The sequence below is a fragment of the Lepidochelys olivacea genome, assembly GCF_965140295.1.
Source record: "Lepidochelys olivacea isolate rLepOli2 genome assembly, chromosome: 3".
NCBI classification, from domain to species: domain Eukaryota; kingdom Metazoa; phylum Chordata; order Testudines; family Cheloniidae; genus Lepidochelys; species Lepidochelys olivacea.
The window spans coordinates 209,167,881-209,183,856 of record NC_140413.1 but is presented as its reverse complement, the minus strand read 5'-3'; the positions used below and the strand labels follow the sequence as shown (position 1 = coordinate 209,183,856).

The 15,976-nt window shown below is 61.3% G+C and overlaps 1 protein-coding gene across 3 annotated transcripts in view; it reads left to right on the top strand.

Annotated features, from left to right (window-relative positions):
- Positions 1-15,976, top strand: part of LOC311517876 (phosphofurin acidic cluster sorting protein 2-like) — a 112,869-nt gene that overhangs the window by 95,354 nt on the left and 1,539 nt on the right. Inside the window, exons 9-24 of one of the 3 annotated variants that reach the window (XM_084623119.1) lie at positions 453-604; positions 4,650-4,743; positions 5,112-5,183; positions 5,654-5,784; positions 6,097-6,229; positions 6,469-6,573; positions 8,314-8,420; positions 9,008-9,162; positions 9,347-9,457; positions 11,237-11,339; positions 12,809-12,841; positions 13,480-13,522; positions 13,663-13,705; positions 14,117-14,258; positions 14,766-14,989; positions 15,124-15,237. In XM_084623119.1, the coding sequence (XP_084479245.1) occupies positions 453-604; positions 4,650-4,743; positions 5,112-5,183; positions 5,654-5,784; positions 6,097-6,229; positions 6,469-6,573; positions 8,314-8,420; positions 9,008-9,162; positions 9,347-9,457; positions 11,237-11,339; positions 12,809-12,841; positions 13,480-13,522; positions 13,663-13,705; positions 14,117-14,258; positions 14,766-14,989; positions 15,124-15,237 (1,762 nt within the window). Of the gene's footprint in view, positions 1-452; positions 605-4,649; positions 4,744-5,111; positions 5,184-5,653; positions 5,785-6,096; positions 6,230-6,468; positions 6,574-8,313; positions 8,421-9,007; positions 9,163-9,346; positions 9,458-11,236; positions 11,340-12,808; positions 12,842-13,479; positions 13,523-13,662; positions 13,706-14,116; positions 14,259-14,765; positions 14,990-15,123; positions 15,238-15,976 lie in introns of those variants that run through there. The other 2 variants (XM_084623121.1, XM_084623120.1) reach the window with 2 other exon arrangements.

Below are 15,976 nucleotides of genomic sequence, written 5' to 3'. Positions count from 1 at the left end.
GCACGGGGGATTGGCCTCGTTTCCCCCAAGGCCGGCCCAGCTGTGTGAAGTTTGGGAAATGGCAGCATGACCAAGTTCCTGCTCCTGTGGCCCTGGGCGGTGACTGTGAGCAGCTGCGGGGAGCTGCGCTCGGGCCCCCGGCCCTTTCGTTCCTCAGGTGGCTCTGTCCTCGCTGCTGCATGAGGACAGGCAGGCCCCGGTTGGGGGATGGCCTGGAGGTATCTCCAGAATGCTCCGGGGGTCCCAGAACAGGCCGTAGCCTAGAGCGTGCCCTGCCGGTGTCAATGGAGAGAATCCAGGCACCTGGGCCAGGCTGGGACAGATCAGAGCAGAGATCCCCACACTAGGCGAGCGCTGTGCTGACAGGCCTGTGGGGCTGCTCCTCTCCGGAGAGCACGCAGCCAGGGACCTGGGGAGGGAGCGTTGCTGTTACCTGTGCTTCTCTGCCGCAGGTTCTGGACTCCGACCCGGTGGGTCAGACCCGAGAAGTGGAGGAGGATCTGGGGCTGCTGTACGACAGCTTGGAGGAATGCAACAACAGCGACAGTGGCCCTGAGCTGGAGGATAATGAGAGTGTGCACAGCACCCCCAAGCCCACCCTGAGGTGAGAGCTGATAGGAGAAACACAGATGCATCACATGTCCTGCACCGGGTGTCCCACGCCTTGCCCTGTGTGCCCCAAAGGTCAGTTACGCTCTCCTCTGCCCAGCCTAGAGGCCCGGGCGGTGCTTTCCTTTCCCGCAGCGCTCCCGGGTGCCTTGCCAGCACACAGCCAGCATCTGGGAGACCTGGTCCCCGGGCCCTGTCACCCAGTTCGATTCTTGTGCTTGGAAAGGAAGCTTCCCAGGCGAACGCCGCCCAGCGCCGGATGCTGACCTCAGACTGGGCAGGCGGACGGGGAGCTGGGTAACAGCCGGAGCAGCACAGAACCTGGCTGGAAGTCGCTTTGCCTGCGGAGTGCATTTCCTGTGCCTCCCGGAGAGCCAGCCCAGGGCAGGACTGACCGACTCGCTCGCTGCTGGACAGGATGGAGGGAGGGGGCACATGCACTGGCCCCAGGGAGGAAGGAGCCCTGTCGTCTCACGGGAGGCCCTGTCATCCCTCTGTCCTGTGCGGGGGACATGCTCTGTCTACACTGCAGCTGCGAGCGAGCCCCCCAGCCTGGTAGACAGACTGGCGCTAGCTCCACTCAAGCTAGCATGCTAAGAATAGCAGTGTGGATGTTGCGGCTCTCCCGCTGGCTCTGATCTTGGGGGCTAGCAATGACCACACCGCTACTGGGAGCGTGCTAGCAGGGGCTGTCTGGGCTGGGAAGCAGGAGATGTACATCTCAGTAGCTGGGGACTTTCTCATTATTCATAGAAATGTCCAGTCCTCCGCTGAACCCCGTTGAGTGCCGAGCCTCACATTGTGGCAGTGAGTTCCACAGGTTAGCTGAGCGTTGTGTGAAGAAGTACGGCCTTGTGTCAGTTGGAAGTGAGCTCCCTTTTGGTGTCAGTGACTGTCCCCGGTTCTGGCCATGCTAGGGAGTGATGGACTTAGCTTCTCTATTCCGTTCACTCTTCCAGGCGCATCTGGCATGCCTCCTGGATGCTATGCAGCCCTGAGCCCTGCCATCTCTGCTGGCCTCCCAGAGATTGACTGCCCATCTCTGAACCCCTCTATTTCTGGGATTACTCCACAGCTGCACTCGCTTTCCAAGGGAGGCCAGCTCAGAGATAGGGTATGGTAAGATTTTATCGAATCACACATCCCCAGGCCAGGGCACACTGGGATCAGAGCACAGGCCAGAGACCGGCCCCCAATCATTCCTGGAGCAGAGCTTTTAGAAAAACAGCCAAACTTGACTGCAGAATTGCCAGTGCTGGGGAATCCAGCATGACCCTGGGTGAGTCGTTCCAAGGGTTCGTTACTCTCTCTGCTAAAAATCGACACCTTACTTCCAGTCTGAGTTTGTCCAGCTTCAGCTTCCAGCCACTGGATGGTGTTAGACCAGAGCCCAGTGCGACGTATCTGTTCCAGCCACTGGATGGTGTTAGACTAGAGCCCAGTACGAAGTATCTGTTCCCCATGTCAGGACCTACAGACTGTCACCAAGTCCCTGCTTCACCCTCTCTTGGCCAAGCTAAATAGCCAGAGCCTCGGGAGTCTGTCCCTGGGAGCCAGGTATTTTCAGTGTTGGTTTTCGACTTGTTCCTCATGCGCCCGACTCGTTTGTTTGCCCCTCTGGCTGCCGCAGCCCCTGCCGAGCCCACGATGACACCCAAGGTGCTCTCTGGGGCCGGATGACAGGTGCCTTTGCCTCTCACCTCATGACTCTGGCTTCCTGAATCACCCCTTGTGGGGGACTCTGCGGCAGGCAAAGCGCTGCCCCCAGGCTATTCCCCTTTCCCTGCTGCGTGCGAGCGCTGTACTTGCCAGGGAGGGGTGATTTCCCTTGGCAGTAGCCGTATGGCTTCGTTCCTACTCCGCTGAGTGCAGCTGGGTTTCTACCCGGGGGGTCGTTCATCGTCTGCGGGACCAGTTTCACCGGGGATTGAACTCCGGCTCCAGGGTCTGCGATTCCCGGGATCGTGCTCCAGGCTTCTGAAAAGAGAGCGGTGACATTTGCTGCTCTCCAGGGCACCGGAGCAGACTCGAATATGGTGCCTCCTTTTTTATTGTCAGTTCATCCGCGCTGTTATTAAGCTCTCGGATTAAGCTGGGGACATTTTGCTCATAAGCTCAGCAGTGCTGCTCTGTCATGTGGAAACAGCGCCCTAGATGTCCCGGGTCACTTTCCGCCTCTTTGAGAGCCACAGGCCAGTGGGTGTTGTCGTTTTTGGACCCCTAACCCTGTGCCCTGGGCTGCTTCTCAGCTTGTTCCAGCCAAGTCTTTAGAGTGGGATGTGTCGCAGCCAGCCCTTTGGCTGCTTGCCACATTCCTGGGCCTCCATCAGGCCCCCGCTTCTCTCCAGATCTGGGACTCCAGATCCCAGCTCCCTTTGCCTGGAGCTCGGACCTCCTCCAGCCAGCCACGTCTTTGTCAGCTGACTGCTGTGGCTTTGGTAGAGGATGGAGCAGACGGTGCTGGGAGCCTCCAGAGAGGGCCTGCCCATGGTTCCTGGCCATTCCTCCCTGTTCACTGGGGAGGTCTTCTCGAGCCAACCAGAGCCACTGGGGGGGCACTGCAGGAAGAGCCTCGTGATCTCGTGGGGTTCGGCCAGCCGGTGCTCTGTACCCACAGTCAGCTAGTCTAGTCTCTCCAGCTGCGGTTTGCAAGGCATCTGCCTGGGGCTTGTCTCCGCTGCAATCATAGGCAATCGTCCAGCTGCTGCGTAGCCCCGGCATGGCTCTGCAGCCGACAGGAGGCCAGTCTGAAACACCCAGCGGTAGAGTGGCTGCAGGAGCCGGGGTGTGAACCTGCCTTGTGAAAGGAGGGCAGGGCTCCAAGTGTCTGACTCGGGTGGTTAAGCTCTGGGCCAGGCTGCCCAGGGAGGCAGTGCAGTCCCCATCACTGGGGGGTCTCTAAGGCCAGGGATGGTCTGGGGTTACTTGGCCCTGCCTCTGTGCAGGGGACTGGACTCGACGACTCTCTGGGTCCCTTCCAGCCCATGTGTCTGGCTCTGCACTGGTGTAGGTCACTGACCACAGGAGGTGTTGAACTCAGCTGTGCGTTCCCAGCTCTCTGGTGGCGGGGGGTGGGGCGGCATTGGAGTGGGGTGATCTCAGCTCACGTTAAACACGGCTCTGTCTGGAAACAGAGAGGTGACCCCGGCACCCCCTGTGTACGGGACTTAACTCTGGCAGCCCCCAAGAGCCCCAGCTGTGGGAAGGAGTCGGACCCCAAAGGCTTTGCGTCATCCACCCTCCGTCCAGCGACATCCCTGAGGTGCTCGACAGCTCTGCTGTGTATGGTGGCTGTGGGGCCGTCCCCCTGCGTCGCTGTAGCAGCCCCCTGCCCCCGGGCTGCCCACCTGCCCGGAAAGCGCCAGTGTCCTGCAGGCCTGCTGGCCCTGCGGTCAGGGCAGTCCCCTGGCATGTTCCCTTCACACCAACATCACCACCTCCTGGGAGCAGCCCGGGCAGGGGCTCTATGCCAGCTCCTCCCGTTAATGATCCTCACCCGTCCCGGGGATCCGCGTTCTGTGCCAGCCAAGAGCCCAGCCAGCCCCTAGGCACCACGGACAGGATGGAACAAGGCACCACGGGGCCCAGGAGATGTGGCACCAGTCTGAGGTGCGAGCAGGCACCAGGCTCCCTCAGACAGTCCCGGTCTGAGCACAGGCGTAAACCTGCCCCAGCTCTCCTAGCAGGGAACTGGCCCGTCCTTGGCTCCCAGCCCTGCGCGCCACCTCCGGGAACCGCAGGTCCCAGACTCAGGCCCAGCCCCTTGGCCAAGTCTCCCCCTACCCCGGCCCAGCATGAGCCTGAGGGTAGGATCCCTTTGCAGCTCAGCTCCTGGCGCTCTCTGGCTCAGCATGCCAAGGGGACAAGCTCCTCTCCCTGCAAGCTTCACCCCCCTACCCCGGGGACGCTGGGCTGGGCTGGTGCCGGAGTGAGTTGGGGGCCTCTCTGGCGCTGCAGGCTGAGCGGGGGTCCCGGTGTCCTCGTGTCTGTCTCATCTCTTCCTCTGTCTGTCTCCCTGTGCGTCTCTGTCTCTCCTGCAGGCGTTTCTTTGAGGGCGTCTCTCACTCGGGTTCCCAGACTGAGATTGGTAGTCTGCACGGCCAGAAAGGGCAGGAACAGGAGTCCAGCAGCCCTGTGAGTCACATCCCCGCCTCCTTGTCCTCCCCCAGCAGCCTGTAAGCCTGGGATATCCTGCCGGGAGCCAGGCCTCCCAGGGAGGTGCTTGTCACCTGCGGGGGTCGCTCTGCTCTGCATTTCCTTCTCCTTTTCTCTCTTTCCTGGGCGCGAGCGGCGTCCTGTCCCAGCACAGCCGGACGGAGTAGGAGCGCTCTCGGGGGGACAGAAGTTTGGCGGGAGCTCTGGGGTGCAGGCTGCCCCACGCTCGTGCGTCTCCAGAGACAGCCAGAACCACATCCGGCTGCCCTGTGCTGGGGGTCATGCGTGGGGCTGCTGTGGCCCTGCCCTGGGATGCTCTGATCTAGACTCTGGTTCCCTCTCCCCAGGGACAAGCGGAGAAACGCAAGGCCGGAGCGCCGCGGGCCCTGGAGGAGGTGGGCGTGGAGGTGGTGGCCGCGGTGAGTGTCTGTGTGCTGTCAGGCCGGCAGGCGTGGCTGGCTGAGGCTTTTGGGGGGTGCCCAGCGTCTCAGTGTCCAGGGAGCGAGCTGTCCCCTCAGGTGGGGGCGTGGAGGAATGCTGGCAGCCCTGGGGAGGGGGCAGACGCAGGCAGGGAGCTGAGAGGAAGGATAGTCCAGTGGTTAGAGCACTTGGGAGCTTGGCTCTGCTGCAGGCTCCTGGTGGGCCCCTCACAGAGCCTCTGGGCCCCCGTCCAGTGGGGCCGACAGCCCTGCCCTGTGAGGGGCCACACAGTGACGAGCACTCCGGTCCCACAGGGATGGGGCCAGAGACGTGCTGTAGCTAGACGGTGGGACGGGGAGCAGGGCGGAGGCCTGTCTCAAGGAGACTGGCTGTGGGCCCATCAGCCCCTGGGGAGGGGTTCTGGGGCCCTGGTCTCTCTCCTGTGTCCAGTGACTGTGTGTCCCCTCAGGCGCTGGAGCCGGAGGAGCCCTCCCCACGCCCCGGGGCGGCAGAGGCAGCCAGGCGGGAGAGCAGTGTTGACAGGCTGGCCCAGCTGGGCAGCGCCGGCAAGCCCGAGCCCCCAAACGCTGTGTCACCCAGGTAAGGTGGCTCCAGACCGCAGTCCTGGCCTGCACGGCTGGGCTGGGGAGAACACGGCTGGGCCCACCACGCTCTTCCCTGGCAAGGAAAGTGCTGATGGACCAGTCACAATGGGCTGATGGGGGTCTGGCCCGGCCCCGGGGGCGGGGGACGGCGGGGGCCTGGCCCCGGGTGCAGCCAGCTCCCGTGTAGCTGTTGTGATGGTGTGGGGACAGTCCTGGGGACCTGGCTGCCCCAGACTCTGCAGTCCCAGCCCTGGGGCCAAGGCTGCTGCAGCGTAAGCTCTGACTCCTGGAGATTCTCACCCTGCAGCAAAGCTGAAAGCAGACAGGTGTGGCGGCCCCGCAGCACCTCCATGAAGGACCGGCAGAACCTGAAGGGGCAAAGCGACCGCACCAGCAGCCTGGACAGTGAAAGCTCGCCGGACTCGCGGCACAGCGCCCAGGTCAGGCTGCAGCAGTGTGCGTGTGGGTGGCATTCCTGCCTCTTGCAGGGCAGGGGGCACGGCAGGGCGGTGGGGCTGGGCCCCATTGGCTTGCAGGAGAGGCAGTGGGTGGCCCGGTTTGCTGCCTGCGGGACCCTGGCCCATGTGGGTGGAGAGGCGTTGGAGTGGGACAGTGGCTGGCCTGTGGGAGACCAGGGGATCCCTGTAGTGTTTGATCCTGCCTGGTTGTGCTGTCTTAGGTGCCCCGGAAATCTGTCTATGATCAGCTGAACCAGATCCTGATCTCAGATGAGCAGCTTCCGGAGAGCATCATCCTAGTGAATGTCACCGAGTGGCAAGGGCAGGTGAGGAGGGAGGGGAGCCGGGCTGTACACCAGCTGGGCAGGCTGCCTGCGGAGCCATGGCAGGGGGCAGCCCCAGGAAACAGAGGGTTTCCAGGCTAGGGCCCTATGTCCTTTGTCCTCGCTTGGGGGCAGCCACTGGAGAACAAGACCAGGAATAGCATCAGTGCCTTCGGAACGATGTATTACACGACAGTGCAATAGGCGACCAGGAGAGACGGGCAAAACATTTTGGTTTATTGAGAACCAAGGAGGTCCTGGCTGTGGCACAGGCTCTCCCTCACCCCACCCCCCCGCAGCTGGAGAGGGTAAAATTGTCAATAATGGTGCGGAAAAGGCAGAAGTATTCAGTGACTGTTTCCGGGCTGGAGCTGAAAAGGAGCCAGGGTGATGGGCTCGTGTCACACGTGGAGGACGACATGCTTTCCATTCCAGCAGTCGCCAAGGAGGATTAAACACCATCTGCCAGGGACGAACGATTTTAAAACAGCAGGCCTGGAGAACTTGTATCCAAGAGTCTTAAAAGAGTTGACTGAGGAGATCTCTGATGCTAATTTCGAATAAATCTTGGAATACCAGGGAAATTCCAGAAGCCCGGATGAGGGCTGATGTTGGGCCAATATTCAAAAAGGGCAGGTGGGATTAGCTGGCTAGCTGTGGTCTGGTTAGCCTGACATCAGTCCCATGCAATGTCATGGAAAAGCTGAGATGGGATCCAATTGCTAATGAAGGATAGGTATATAATTAATGCCAGCCAAGGTGGGTTTCTGGCAAGCAGATCTTGTCAAACAGCCCAGATTTCCATCTCTGATGGGATTACAAGTTTGGTTGATAAAGGTAACGGCAGAGATGTAACATACTGAGACTTCGGGAAGGTGTTTGACTCAGCTCCACATGACACACCGGTTCACAGGCCTAGCTCAGCCTCACGAGAGCCCTCGTTAAATGGACTAAGAACGAGCTGCCTGGCAGAGCTCGCAAGGAGTCGTCCCTGGGGACTCCTCGCTGGATGGGCGTGTTTATGGCAGGATTCCTCAGGGCTCAGGAACACTCGCTGCTGTTGTTCCCCAGGGAGCTAGCGAGATGGAGCCGGGAGGCAATTTTACTTCCTTCTCTGGCATTGGCGCGGCCAGTACTGGACGCCATGGCCAGGTCTGGGGTCTGCCATTGGAAACGGGGCGAGGGGCAGAGAAGAGCCAGTGAAACGATTGGAGGGCTGGAGAAAATGCCTCACAGTGAGACTGACAGCCCAGGCTGCCCAGATGGTTAGAGGGGAGCTAGAGGGGTGACTAGATTACAGTGGGGAAGTGGGGGAGAAAATGCCAGGTCCGAAAGGAACTTCAGGGACCCCTCCCCAAGCTGGGAGAATGGGCAGGCTGTTGGGAGCGATCGGCGAGCCTGTCTGTCCTGGAGACGTTTCTGCCGGGTATGCCTGCCCCCCGCCCCCCCCCAAGTGCTGGAAATGCCCTGCCCCCATGGGAACGGAGTCTCTGGGTCCAACCTCCCCCCGCTGTGCAGCACAGCTCCCACGGGGGCCCTGAGGTAGGGGCCTGGCACAGATACCCCCGAGAGAGGGATGCCTCTAGAACTGCTCCTACCCAGTGCTGGGTTCTGGATGAATTGGAGCCACTGGGCGGGAGAGAAGGGACGTGTGCATGGGCTCGGGCTAGCATGGGTCCCACAGGCTCGGCTGTCTGGAGCGGGGCTTCAGCCCCTGCCTTCTCTCTGGCTTTGTCTCAACAGTACTTGAGCGAGCAGCTCCAGGCGCACAAACAACCCGTCGTCTCCACCTGGTCTGTGGCCGACGTCCAGGCTGCCTTCAACACCATCGTCGCCCGCATCCAGAGATAGTGAGTGCAGCTGGGCAGGGTAGGGGGCGGGCCCTGAGCAGGGTGGGGTGGAGACTGGCTCTGGGGGCGGGGGCTGGCCCCATGCAGTGTGGGATGTGGCAGGGGGCTGGCTCTGAGAGGCATGGGGGAGGAGACTGGCTCTGGGGCCAGACCCTGGCCGGGGTGGGGTGGGGTGGGGGAAGGGCCTGGCCCAGATAGCACTGGAGCAGGCTCAGCGACTTGCAGTGAGGGAGGGGTTTGAAGGAGAAGTGCATGGATGCTGGGGGTCTGACTGTGCACCATCGCAGGATTGGGCCCTGAGTGCATGGGCTGGGAGCAGGGATGGGCTGCCCGCATATTTCCCAGCTGGGTGTTGACACTGGACCCTAATGATGGTGGTGTCAGTCTCAACACTGAGAACTCATGGCTGCTCCCCATAAGCCACAGTGGGTCGCTGAGCAGTGAGGCAGGACGCAGCAGACCTGCCCGTGGGGAGCTGTGCCCTTCATCTGGGCTGCGTGGGGGGAGTGTCTTTGTCTCCATGGGTAGCGTCTGTCCTGGCCCCTGCGTGGCTCTGAGTCTCTCAGGGGTTTCTCTTCCCTCTGCAGCTGTAACTGCAACTCTCACATGCCTCCCCCAGTCAAAGTGGCCGTGGCGGGAGACCAGAGCTACCTGAGTGTCGTGCTGCGGTTCTTCGTGGAGCAGCTGGCCAGCAAGACCCCCGACTGGCTGAACTACCTCCGCTTCCTCGTGGTGCCACTGGGTAAGAACCGCCCGCTGGTCACCCCAGTTCCGGGCACAGGGCCCTCTGGGGAAGGGGCTGCAGGGCCCCCCGAAGGCTGCCCACGTGGGGGAGAGGCGGCAGCAGCCCGGGCGTCAGCAAGCTCCGCTCCTGGGAGCAGCCAGGGTCTGTTCTGGCTGTGTCACTGCCTCCGTCTCCTTGGCAGGCTCACACCCGCTGGCCAAGTACCTGGCGTCTGTGGATGGGAGGTACAGCGCGCTCTTCCTGGACACGGCGTGGAGGGAGCTGTTCAGCAGGGCCGAGCCCCCCAGCGCAGGTGAGCAGCAGGGGCGTCCAGGCAGTGCCAGCTCTGGGCTGTGTGGGCAGCTGGCAGTGCGCTCAACTCTGCCCTTTGTTACCAGATTTGCCCGTTACTTTGGGTTCACTCATTTATTAGGATTACTCTTCTGTCGGGGGAAGAGGGGGGTTCTGTAATTCTGTCAATGTCCTGCTTGTGCCACGTGTGTTCTCACACGGAGCTCTGCTTCTCCCTGCTGCAAGTGCCCTCCCAGTGGAGCTGTCCTGCCAGACCAAGGTTCCCCAGCGCTGGGTTCCTCCCGCCCCAGGATCAGACGAACACACACATTAACAGGGCGCGTCTGAGAGGACCGGGTTAATTAGCACTCTCAAGCTGACCCCTTCTATGTCCCTGGACTCAGCAGACACTTTCGAGCTGCTACTCTCATATGGCCCAGGTTCAGCACATCCCTATCCCCACTTTCACGTTACAATTGTTCTGGTCGTAACCCACTTGATGAGCAAACCCCCCAGGATTGTTGGGCGCTGCAGGGACCTTTAGCTTAGGTACAAGGAGCGTTGCTGCAGAGTGAATGGGGAAGCCAAAAAACACCGACATGTGGGGTAGAGAGAAGCAACCAGCTTAATGATGAAAGTTATTTATTGCCAGGTAATAACCAGAGGGGAGCCAAACAAACAAAACAGGGATAATAATAAATCTAACTTCAATTTGATTACAAAAGTCAGGTTTAGAAAACTCTAACTGATCCCACCAGTCAGGGTCAGAAGACTAGACTGAGAGAGAGAGAGAGAGCTAGGTTCTCGCCACTCTGTGAAGCTGGAATCAATGGGGGTCCCAGGTGATGGTGGTAGCTGAGGGTCCGGAGTGCTGGAGCCAGGCCAAGCCCCCAGCAGGATCAAATGAACTTCATCAGGAGAAGATGAGGTCCCAGTGGAACTGCTGCAGAGTTTGGATCCAGGCATCAGAGCACTTCCTTGAGCGTGGGTCTGGGTTTTTGTGGGGAAAGAACAGTGGTTCAAGGGAGAACACTAGGTTTGTTTATGGATAAACTGATGGCTCAAGGGAGGATCCCAAAATTGTTTTGTTCAGGCTAGACAATAGGAACCGCTCATTCCTGGCTGTGGGCGGTGTTCCTTCCAGGGAGCCCACAATGCAGTTAGATAGCTTCAGTATTTTGGGTACCAATAAAGGATTTTTTACTAGAATTGGTCTGATAACGACTGAGCTGGGTGTGTGCAGGCGTGGGTTCGTTAACATCTGGAACAGAGATCCCCCATCATGCAGTGCTTCCCTGCTTTTCTGGTCCCAGAGTTCAGTGCGGTTCTTGCCTTGGAATTTCTGTTCTCCATTCTGTGCGCTAATGGGGATGCCTCCCTGTCCCATCTTCAGGGGGGAGGGATAGCTCAGTGGTTTGAGCATTGGCCTGCTAAACCCAGGGTTGTGAGTTTAATCCTTGAGGGGTTCATTTTGGGATCTGAGGCAAAAATTGGGGATTGGTCCTGCTTTGAGCAGGGGATTGGACTAGATGACCTCCTGAGGTCCCTTCCAACCCTGATATTCTATGATACAAATGAGGTGAGGGGAGTTGCCTTACTCCTGTCACCCTTGTCCAGAGGGGTTTAGGTGCATCTCCGATGGCCTTTTCATTGCTTTTTGTAAGTCTGTCTTCTGATCAGCTTTGGTTCAAGCAGAGGCTGGGGGGTGGGGGGGGAAGTCTTCCGTGAGTCAGGCAGGCTGGGTACTGTGCCCTGGTTCCTTGAGAACACAGAGCTGAGAGATAACACCTTGCCTCCCCAGACACCGTGGACGTCCCTGGCCGCATGGTTCAGTTCATTGCAGGAGCCAGCCAGTCTCACCAGCTGCCCATCTCCGAGGCCATGCTAACATACAAACAGAAGAGGTGAGAGCAGGAGTGAGTGCTCAGGCCCCTGCAAAGGGCACGACCAGCTCAGACCCGGGGGCACACGCAGTCTCCCTGGACACCAACCAGTCTTTCTAGCCACTGCCGAGGGCCCTTCCGCAGCCAGATCCGGGGCCTTGGCACTTTGAATCCCAGCTGGGTGGCCCCCGGTTTATACAGTGCCCTAGGGAACTGTCTGAACTAGCCGGGTGGCAGAAGAAAGGCCAGCAGGCCCGGATGGGCAGGGCTGGGGGAGGGGAGGACTGGCCAAGCCCTATGCTGGATGAGCTGGGGTCCCCCAAACCGATGCAGGGTCTCCTGTGCAGTCCCCTTCTCAGCTGGCGCCGCCCCCCCCCCCCCCCAGTGTGTGAGTGGCAGAAGCAGCCACAGGAGCCCTGAGCGGAGATGCCCAGACAAATGCCACGCTATGCCCTTCCTGCCCGGCCTGCCTTTGCCGTATCCCTCGGCGCGGAGTGCGGGGGCCCAGGCAGAGAGCAGGGGTGACCCTTCCCTCTGGGGCCTTGTTTCTGATCAGAGCTCCTCACAGCCCCGTGCACTCCCCCTGCTCCCGGGGGGGCACCGATAGCTCTCGTTCTCTCACGCTGCTGGCCCTTGTGGGGCGTGCCCAGTGCTGGACACAGCAGCGTTCCCCATGTGCAGCAGGTTGGGTATCAGCTGTCTGCTGCCACGGAGCCTCAGGGCTTTCTGGGTCATCTGCCAGGTGGGAGCGTGGCTGGGGACATGGGCAGCCCAGCTGCTTGGATGCTGGCTTCTGGGCTGGGCACTGGGCTCCCCGGCCTTTGCTGGCACACCCAAGGACTTAATCCTGCTACGCAGTGAGGCCAGGAATGTGAGCTGCGGGCGGAAGGCGGAGCAGCGTGGCCAGCTGGGGAAAAGCCCACGGAGCTACCGACTAATCTGCCTCATTCAGAGAAACCCAGGGCTGGGACAGCAGGGGGAGTGGGGGGCACAGGCAGAGCTGGGGGGGGGAGCCCAGGGCTGCACTAGCAGGGGGCTGCGGGTTGGGAGTGGGGGGAGCAGGCAGGGGAGCCTAGGATAACAGGCTGCAGTCAGGAGTGAGGGGCACCGTAGAGCTGGGGGGAGCCCAGGCTAGCAGGGGTTGTGGGGGGGGGCACAGGCACAGCAGGGGGTGGGGGGAGCCCAGCCTAGCAGGTGGCTGCGGGTCGGGAGTGAGGGGCACAGGCAGAGCTGGGGGGAGCCCAGGCTAGCAGGGGGTTGAGGGGCAATGCTAGCCCCTGGGCAGAGCACTGGGAGATACCAAGGCCATTTTCATGGTTTCTGTCCTGGCAGGGTTCACGCAAATTGTGTCCCCCCGCAGGGGTCAGCCCCCTGAATTGGCCCTGGAGCCGTCTTGCCCCTGGGGGGTGGGCTGTGCGTGGGGGCCGGCTGTTGGCGCGTGTCCCAGCAGCGCGCTCACCTCTCCCTTCTCTTGGTTTGTGGCACCCAAGGAAGAGAAGCCTCTATTTTGATTTTTATATCAGGTACTGGCCCGTGGCTTGCTGCGTTGTTGCCTCATTGTGTGTCCCTCCGTCCCATAGAACCGGTGCCCCCGCCCGCCCCTCGGCTCCCCTCTGCCCTGCGGCCCTGGAGCAGGGCCCGGCCCAGGCTTTGCATGTGAACTCACTTCCCTGCAGTAGCTGAGCGGGGTGTGGGGGGAGCCCCTGCAGCCCCCCTGTGCTGCTCCCTGTTTGTCGCTATCCCCGCTCCTCCCCTGCCCTCCCCACTAGCCTGACCCTGGGCTGCAGCGTCGGGCGGGTGCTGTGCATGTAGGGGACGGGGCAGTGCCCGGGGACACTCCAGCCCCGCAGTGCTCTGCTCCTGCTGGGGTGAACAATTTGGGGGCTCCCCCTGCCAGCCAGGAGGGCCGGGCACTGCCCTGTGTGGCGAACAATTCGGGGGCTGCCCCTGCTAGCGGGGGGGGCTGGGTACTGCCCTATGTGGTGAATGACTAGGGGCTCCCCCTGCCAGCCAGGGGGGCCGGGCATGGCCCTGCAGAAAGCCTTACTCGGCCCGTAGGTGGCAAGGCAGGGTCCTGCCCGGTGGACTGGCGCCCCGAGGGCAGCAGCGTGCTCCGGGCAGCGGGTTTGCCGTCTGACCTTTCCGCTCTTCCCTCGCTTAGCCCAGACGACGACTCCTGCCAGAAGTTTGTGCCATTTGTCGGGGTGAGTGTCTGATGGTAAGGGGGGGTGCAGGCACCGCATAGGCCAGCCCTGCCAGGCGCATGGACACTGGGGGGGGGGCGGGAAGGGCGGGGGGCTGGCCGCAGGGCCAGGGGAGGTGTCTAAGGTCTCTCTGTCTGCAGGTGGTGAAGGTGGGGCTCGTGGAACAGTCCTTCAGCGCCTCAGGTGAGCCCGCCCTGCGTCCCAGAGCCACGGGGCTGGGCAGCTGCCTGGCTGGCTGTGCCCCTCAATGCCAGGCTGCGTGTTTCACTGCTCCTGGCTCTGCCTCTTCCCCACTGAGCAGTGGGCGCCCAGCCCGGATCCACTGGGGACAGCAGGGACCCCTCTGGTGGGGAACCCCAAGGGGGCCCCCCCTCCCCGAGCCCTGCTACAGCCTCGGCTGGCCAGGTCCCATCTACACCCCTCAGGGCCAGAGCACCAGGACTGCCCGAAGGGAGACGCACCAGTGGTGAGCCCTGGCTGTGAGTGCCCATCCTGCCCCCCCACAGAGCCACAGGCAATGGGGTGTCATGGCCTTCTGCCCCAGAGCAGCCCCCCTCGCCCCTCTAACTTGGCCCTGCCTTTCCCTCACGCTAGTGGACTCTGACGATGCCACGGTCTGCACCAGTTCCCTGCTGAGCTCCACACCTCCAGCCGGCGCAGGGACCCCCCACAGCAAGGAGGCCATGGGCACCCCGCCGCCCTCCCCGTCCGTCAGCAGCAGCCTCTCGGGGGCTGGGTGAGGCTCCGCCAGGGGGACTGGAGGGAGGCCAGCAGAGTTAATGTCCCTGGGGACTGGGCACAGCAGCCTTGTTAACCGTTTCCTTGCGGCTCACTCCAGCAGAGCCAGCCACACTCCTCTGTCCCAGCAGGAGGCAGCGAGAGCCCAGGGCTGGCAGGTTCAGCCTCCTCTGCGTCCCCCCACGCCCTGGCCCAGAAGGGAGGGGGCCCACACGCTGCCAGGCAGTGAGGGGCGGGGGCTGTGCCACACACAGCCAGACCCCCGGGCCCGAGACTCTTCGGCTGTTAAACGAAAGCGGAGATTGCAGGCAATGGGCCCAGGCCCCTTGGGCCACATGGGTGACACCCACGGGGAGGAGGGGCTGGAGCTGGCTGTGGGGCAGCAGGACCCAGAAGGGGGCCAATGGCAGGTGCGAGGTGAGGAGGGGGTGGGAATGGCGTGGCGAGGCCCGGCGCTGAGGGGCGGAGTGTGGCCTGGTGCTATGTGGCTGTGGTTGTCGCCCAGGTCCCTAAGCCCCGGCATGGAGGTGATGGGCCTGCAGGTCGACTACTGGACAACCCAGGGGCCGGAGAAGAAGAAGGAGGGAGAGAAGCGGGAGATGGGCTTGAAGAACACGCTGAAGAGCAACTTTCGATCCCTGCAGGTCAGCCGCGTGCCCAGCCCTGGGGAGCTGGTCCCCCCCAGCACCATGGCCATGACTGTGGTCACCAAGGAGAAGAACAAGAAAGGTAACAGCTGGCAAAGGCCCATGCGGCCCCCGGGCAGGGCCCGCACTCCTGTACCAACCCTGGCGGGGGCAGAGAATCCCTGCCTTGCTCCCCTGGCAGGGCTGGGTCGAAGAGTCTTTGCTTTCTTCTCCCAGTGATGTTCCTGAGTAAGAAACCCAAAGAGAAGGACCTGGAGCCCAAAAGCCAAGTCATCGAAGGGATTACGCGCCTGATCTGTACAGCTAAGCACCAGAACACCATGCTCCGAGGTGAGGGCAGCCCAGCACCCTAAATCCCTAGTGCCCAGCTTCTCTGGCACCATGCCAGAGCCCACCAGGCCAACAGCTCTGCCCCACTGCTCGGACACCGGCAGGCTGCAGCATGCGCTGGGCCACAGGGCTGGCTGAGCTCTGCCCGAGTCTCTCTCTCTCCCCCTGGCCTAGCTGTGCACTCTGAGCCCTGCCTGGCCCTTGCTGAGCCGCGGCGGTGCTCTGAGCACAGTTAACAGAACTCTGGGCACCATTAGGAAAGGGCTAAATCCTACGACAGGAAATATCCTCTTGCCTCTATAAATCCATGGTACGCCCCCATCTTGGATACTGCGTGCTGTAACGGATTCAGAAAAGGGCAACAAAAATGTTTAGGGGGATGGAATGGCTGCCGTATGAGGAGAGATTAATTAGACTGAGACTTTTCAGCTTGGAAAAGAGACGACTAAGGGGGGGATAGGATAGAGGTCTATAAAATCATGACTGGTGTGGAGAAAGTGAATGAGGAAGTGTTGTTTACTCCTTCTCATAACACAAGAACTAGAGGCCCCCAAATGAAATTAATAGGCAGCAGGTTTAAAACAAACAAAAATATTTTTTTTCATATAATGCACAGTCAACCTGTGGAACTCCTTGCCATGGGATGTTGTGAAGGCCAAGACTATAACAGGGCTCAAAAAAGAACGAGATAAGTTCATGGGGGATGGGTCCACCAATGACTATTAGCCAGGATGGGCAG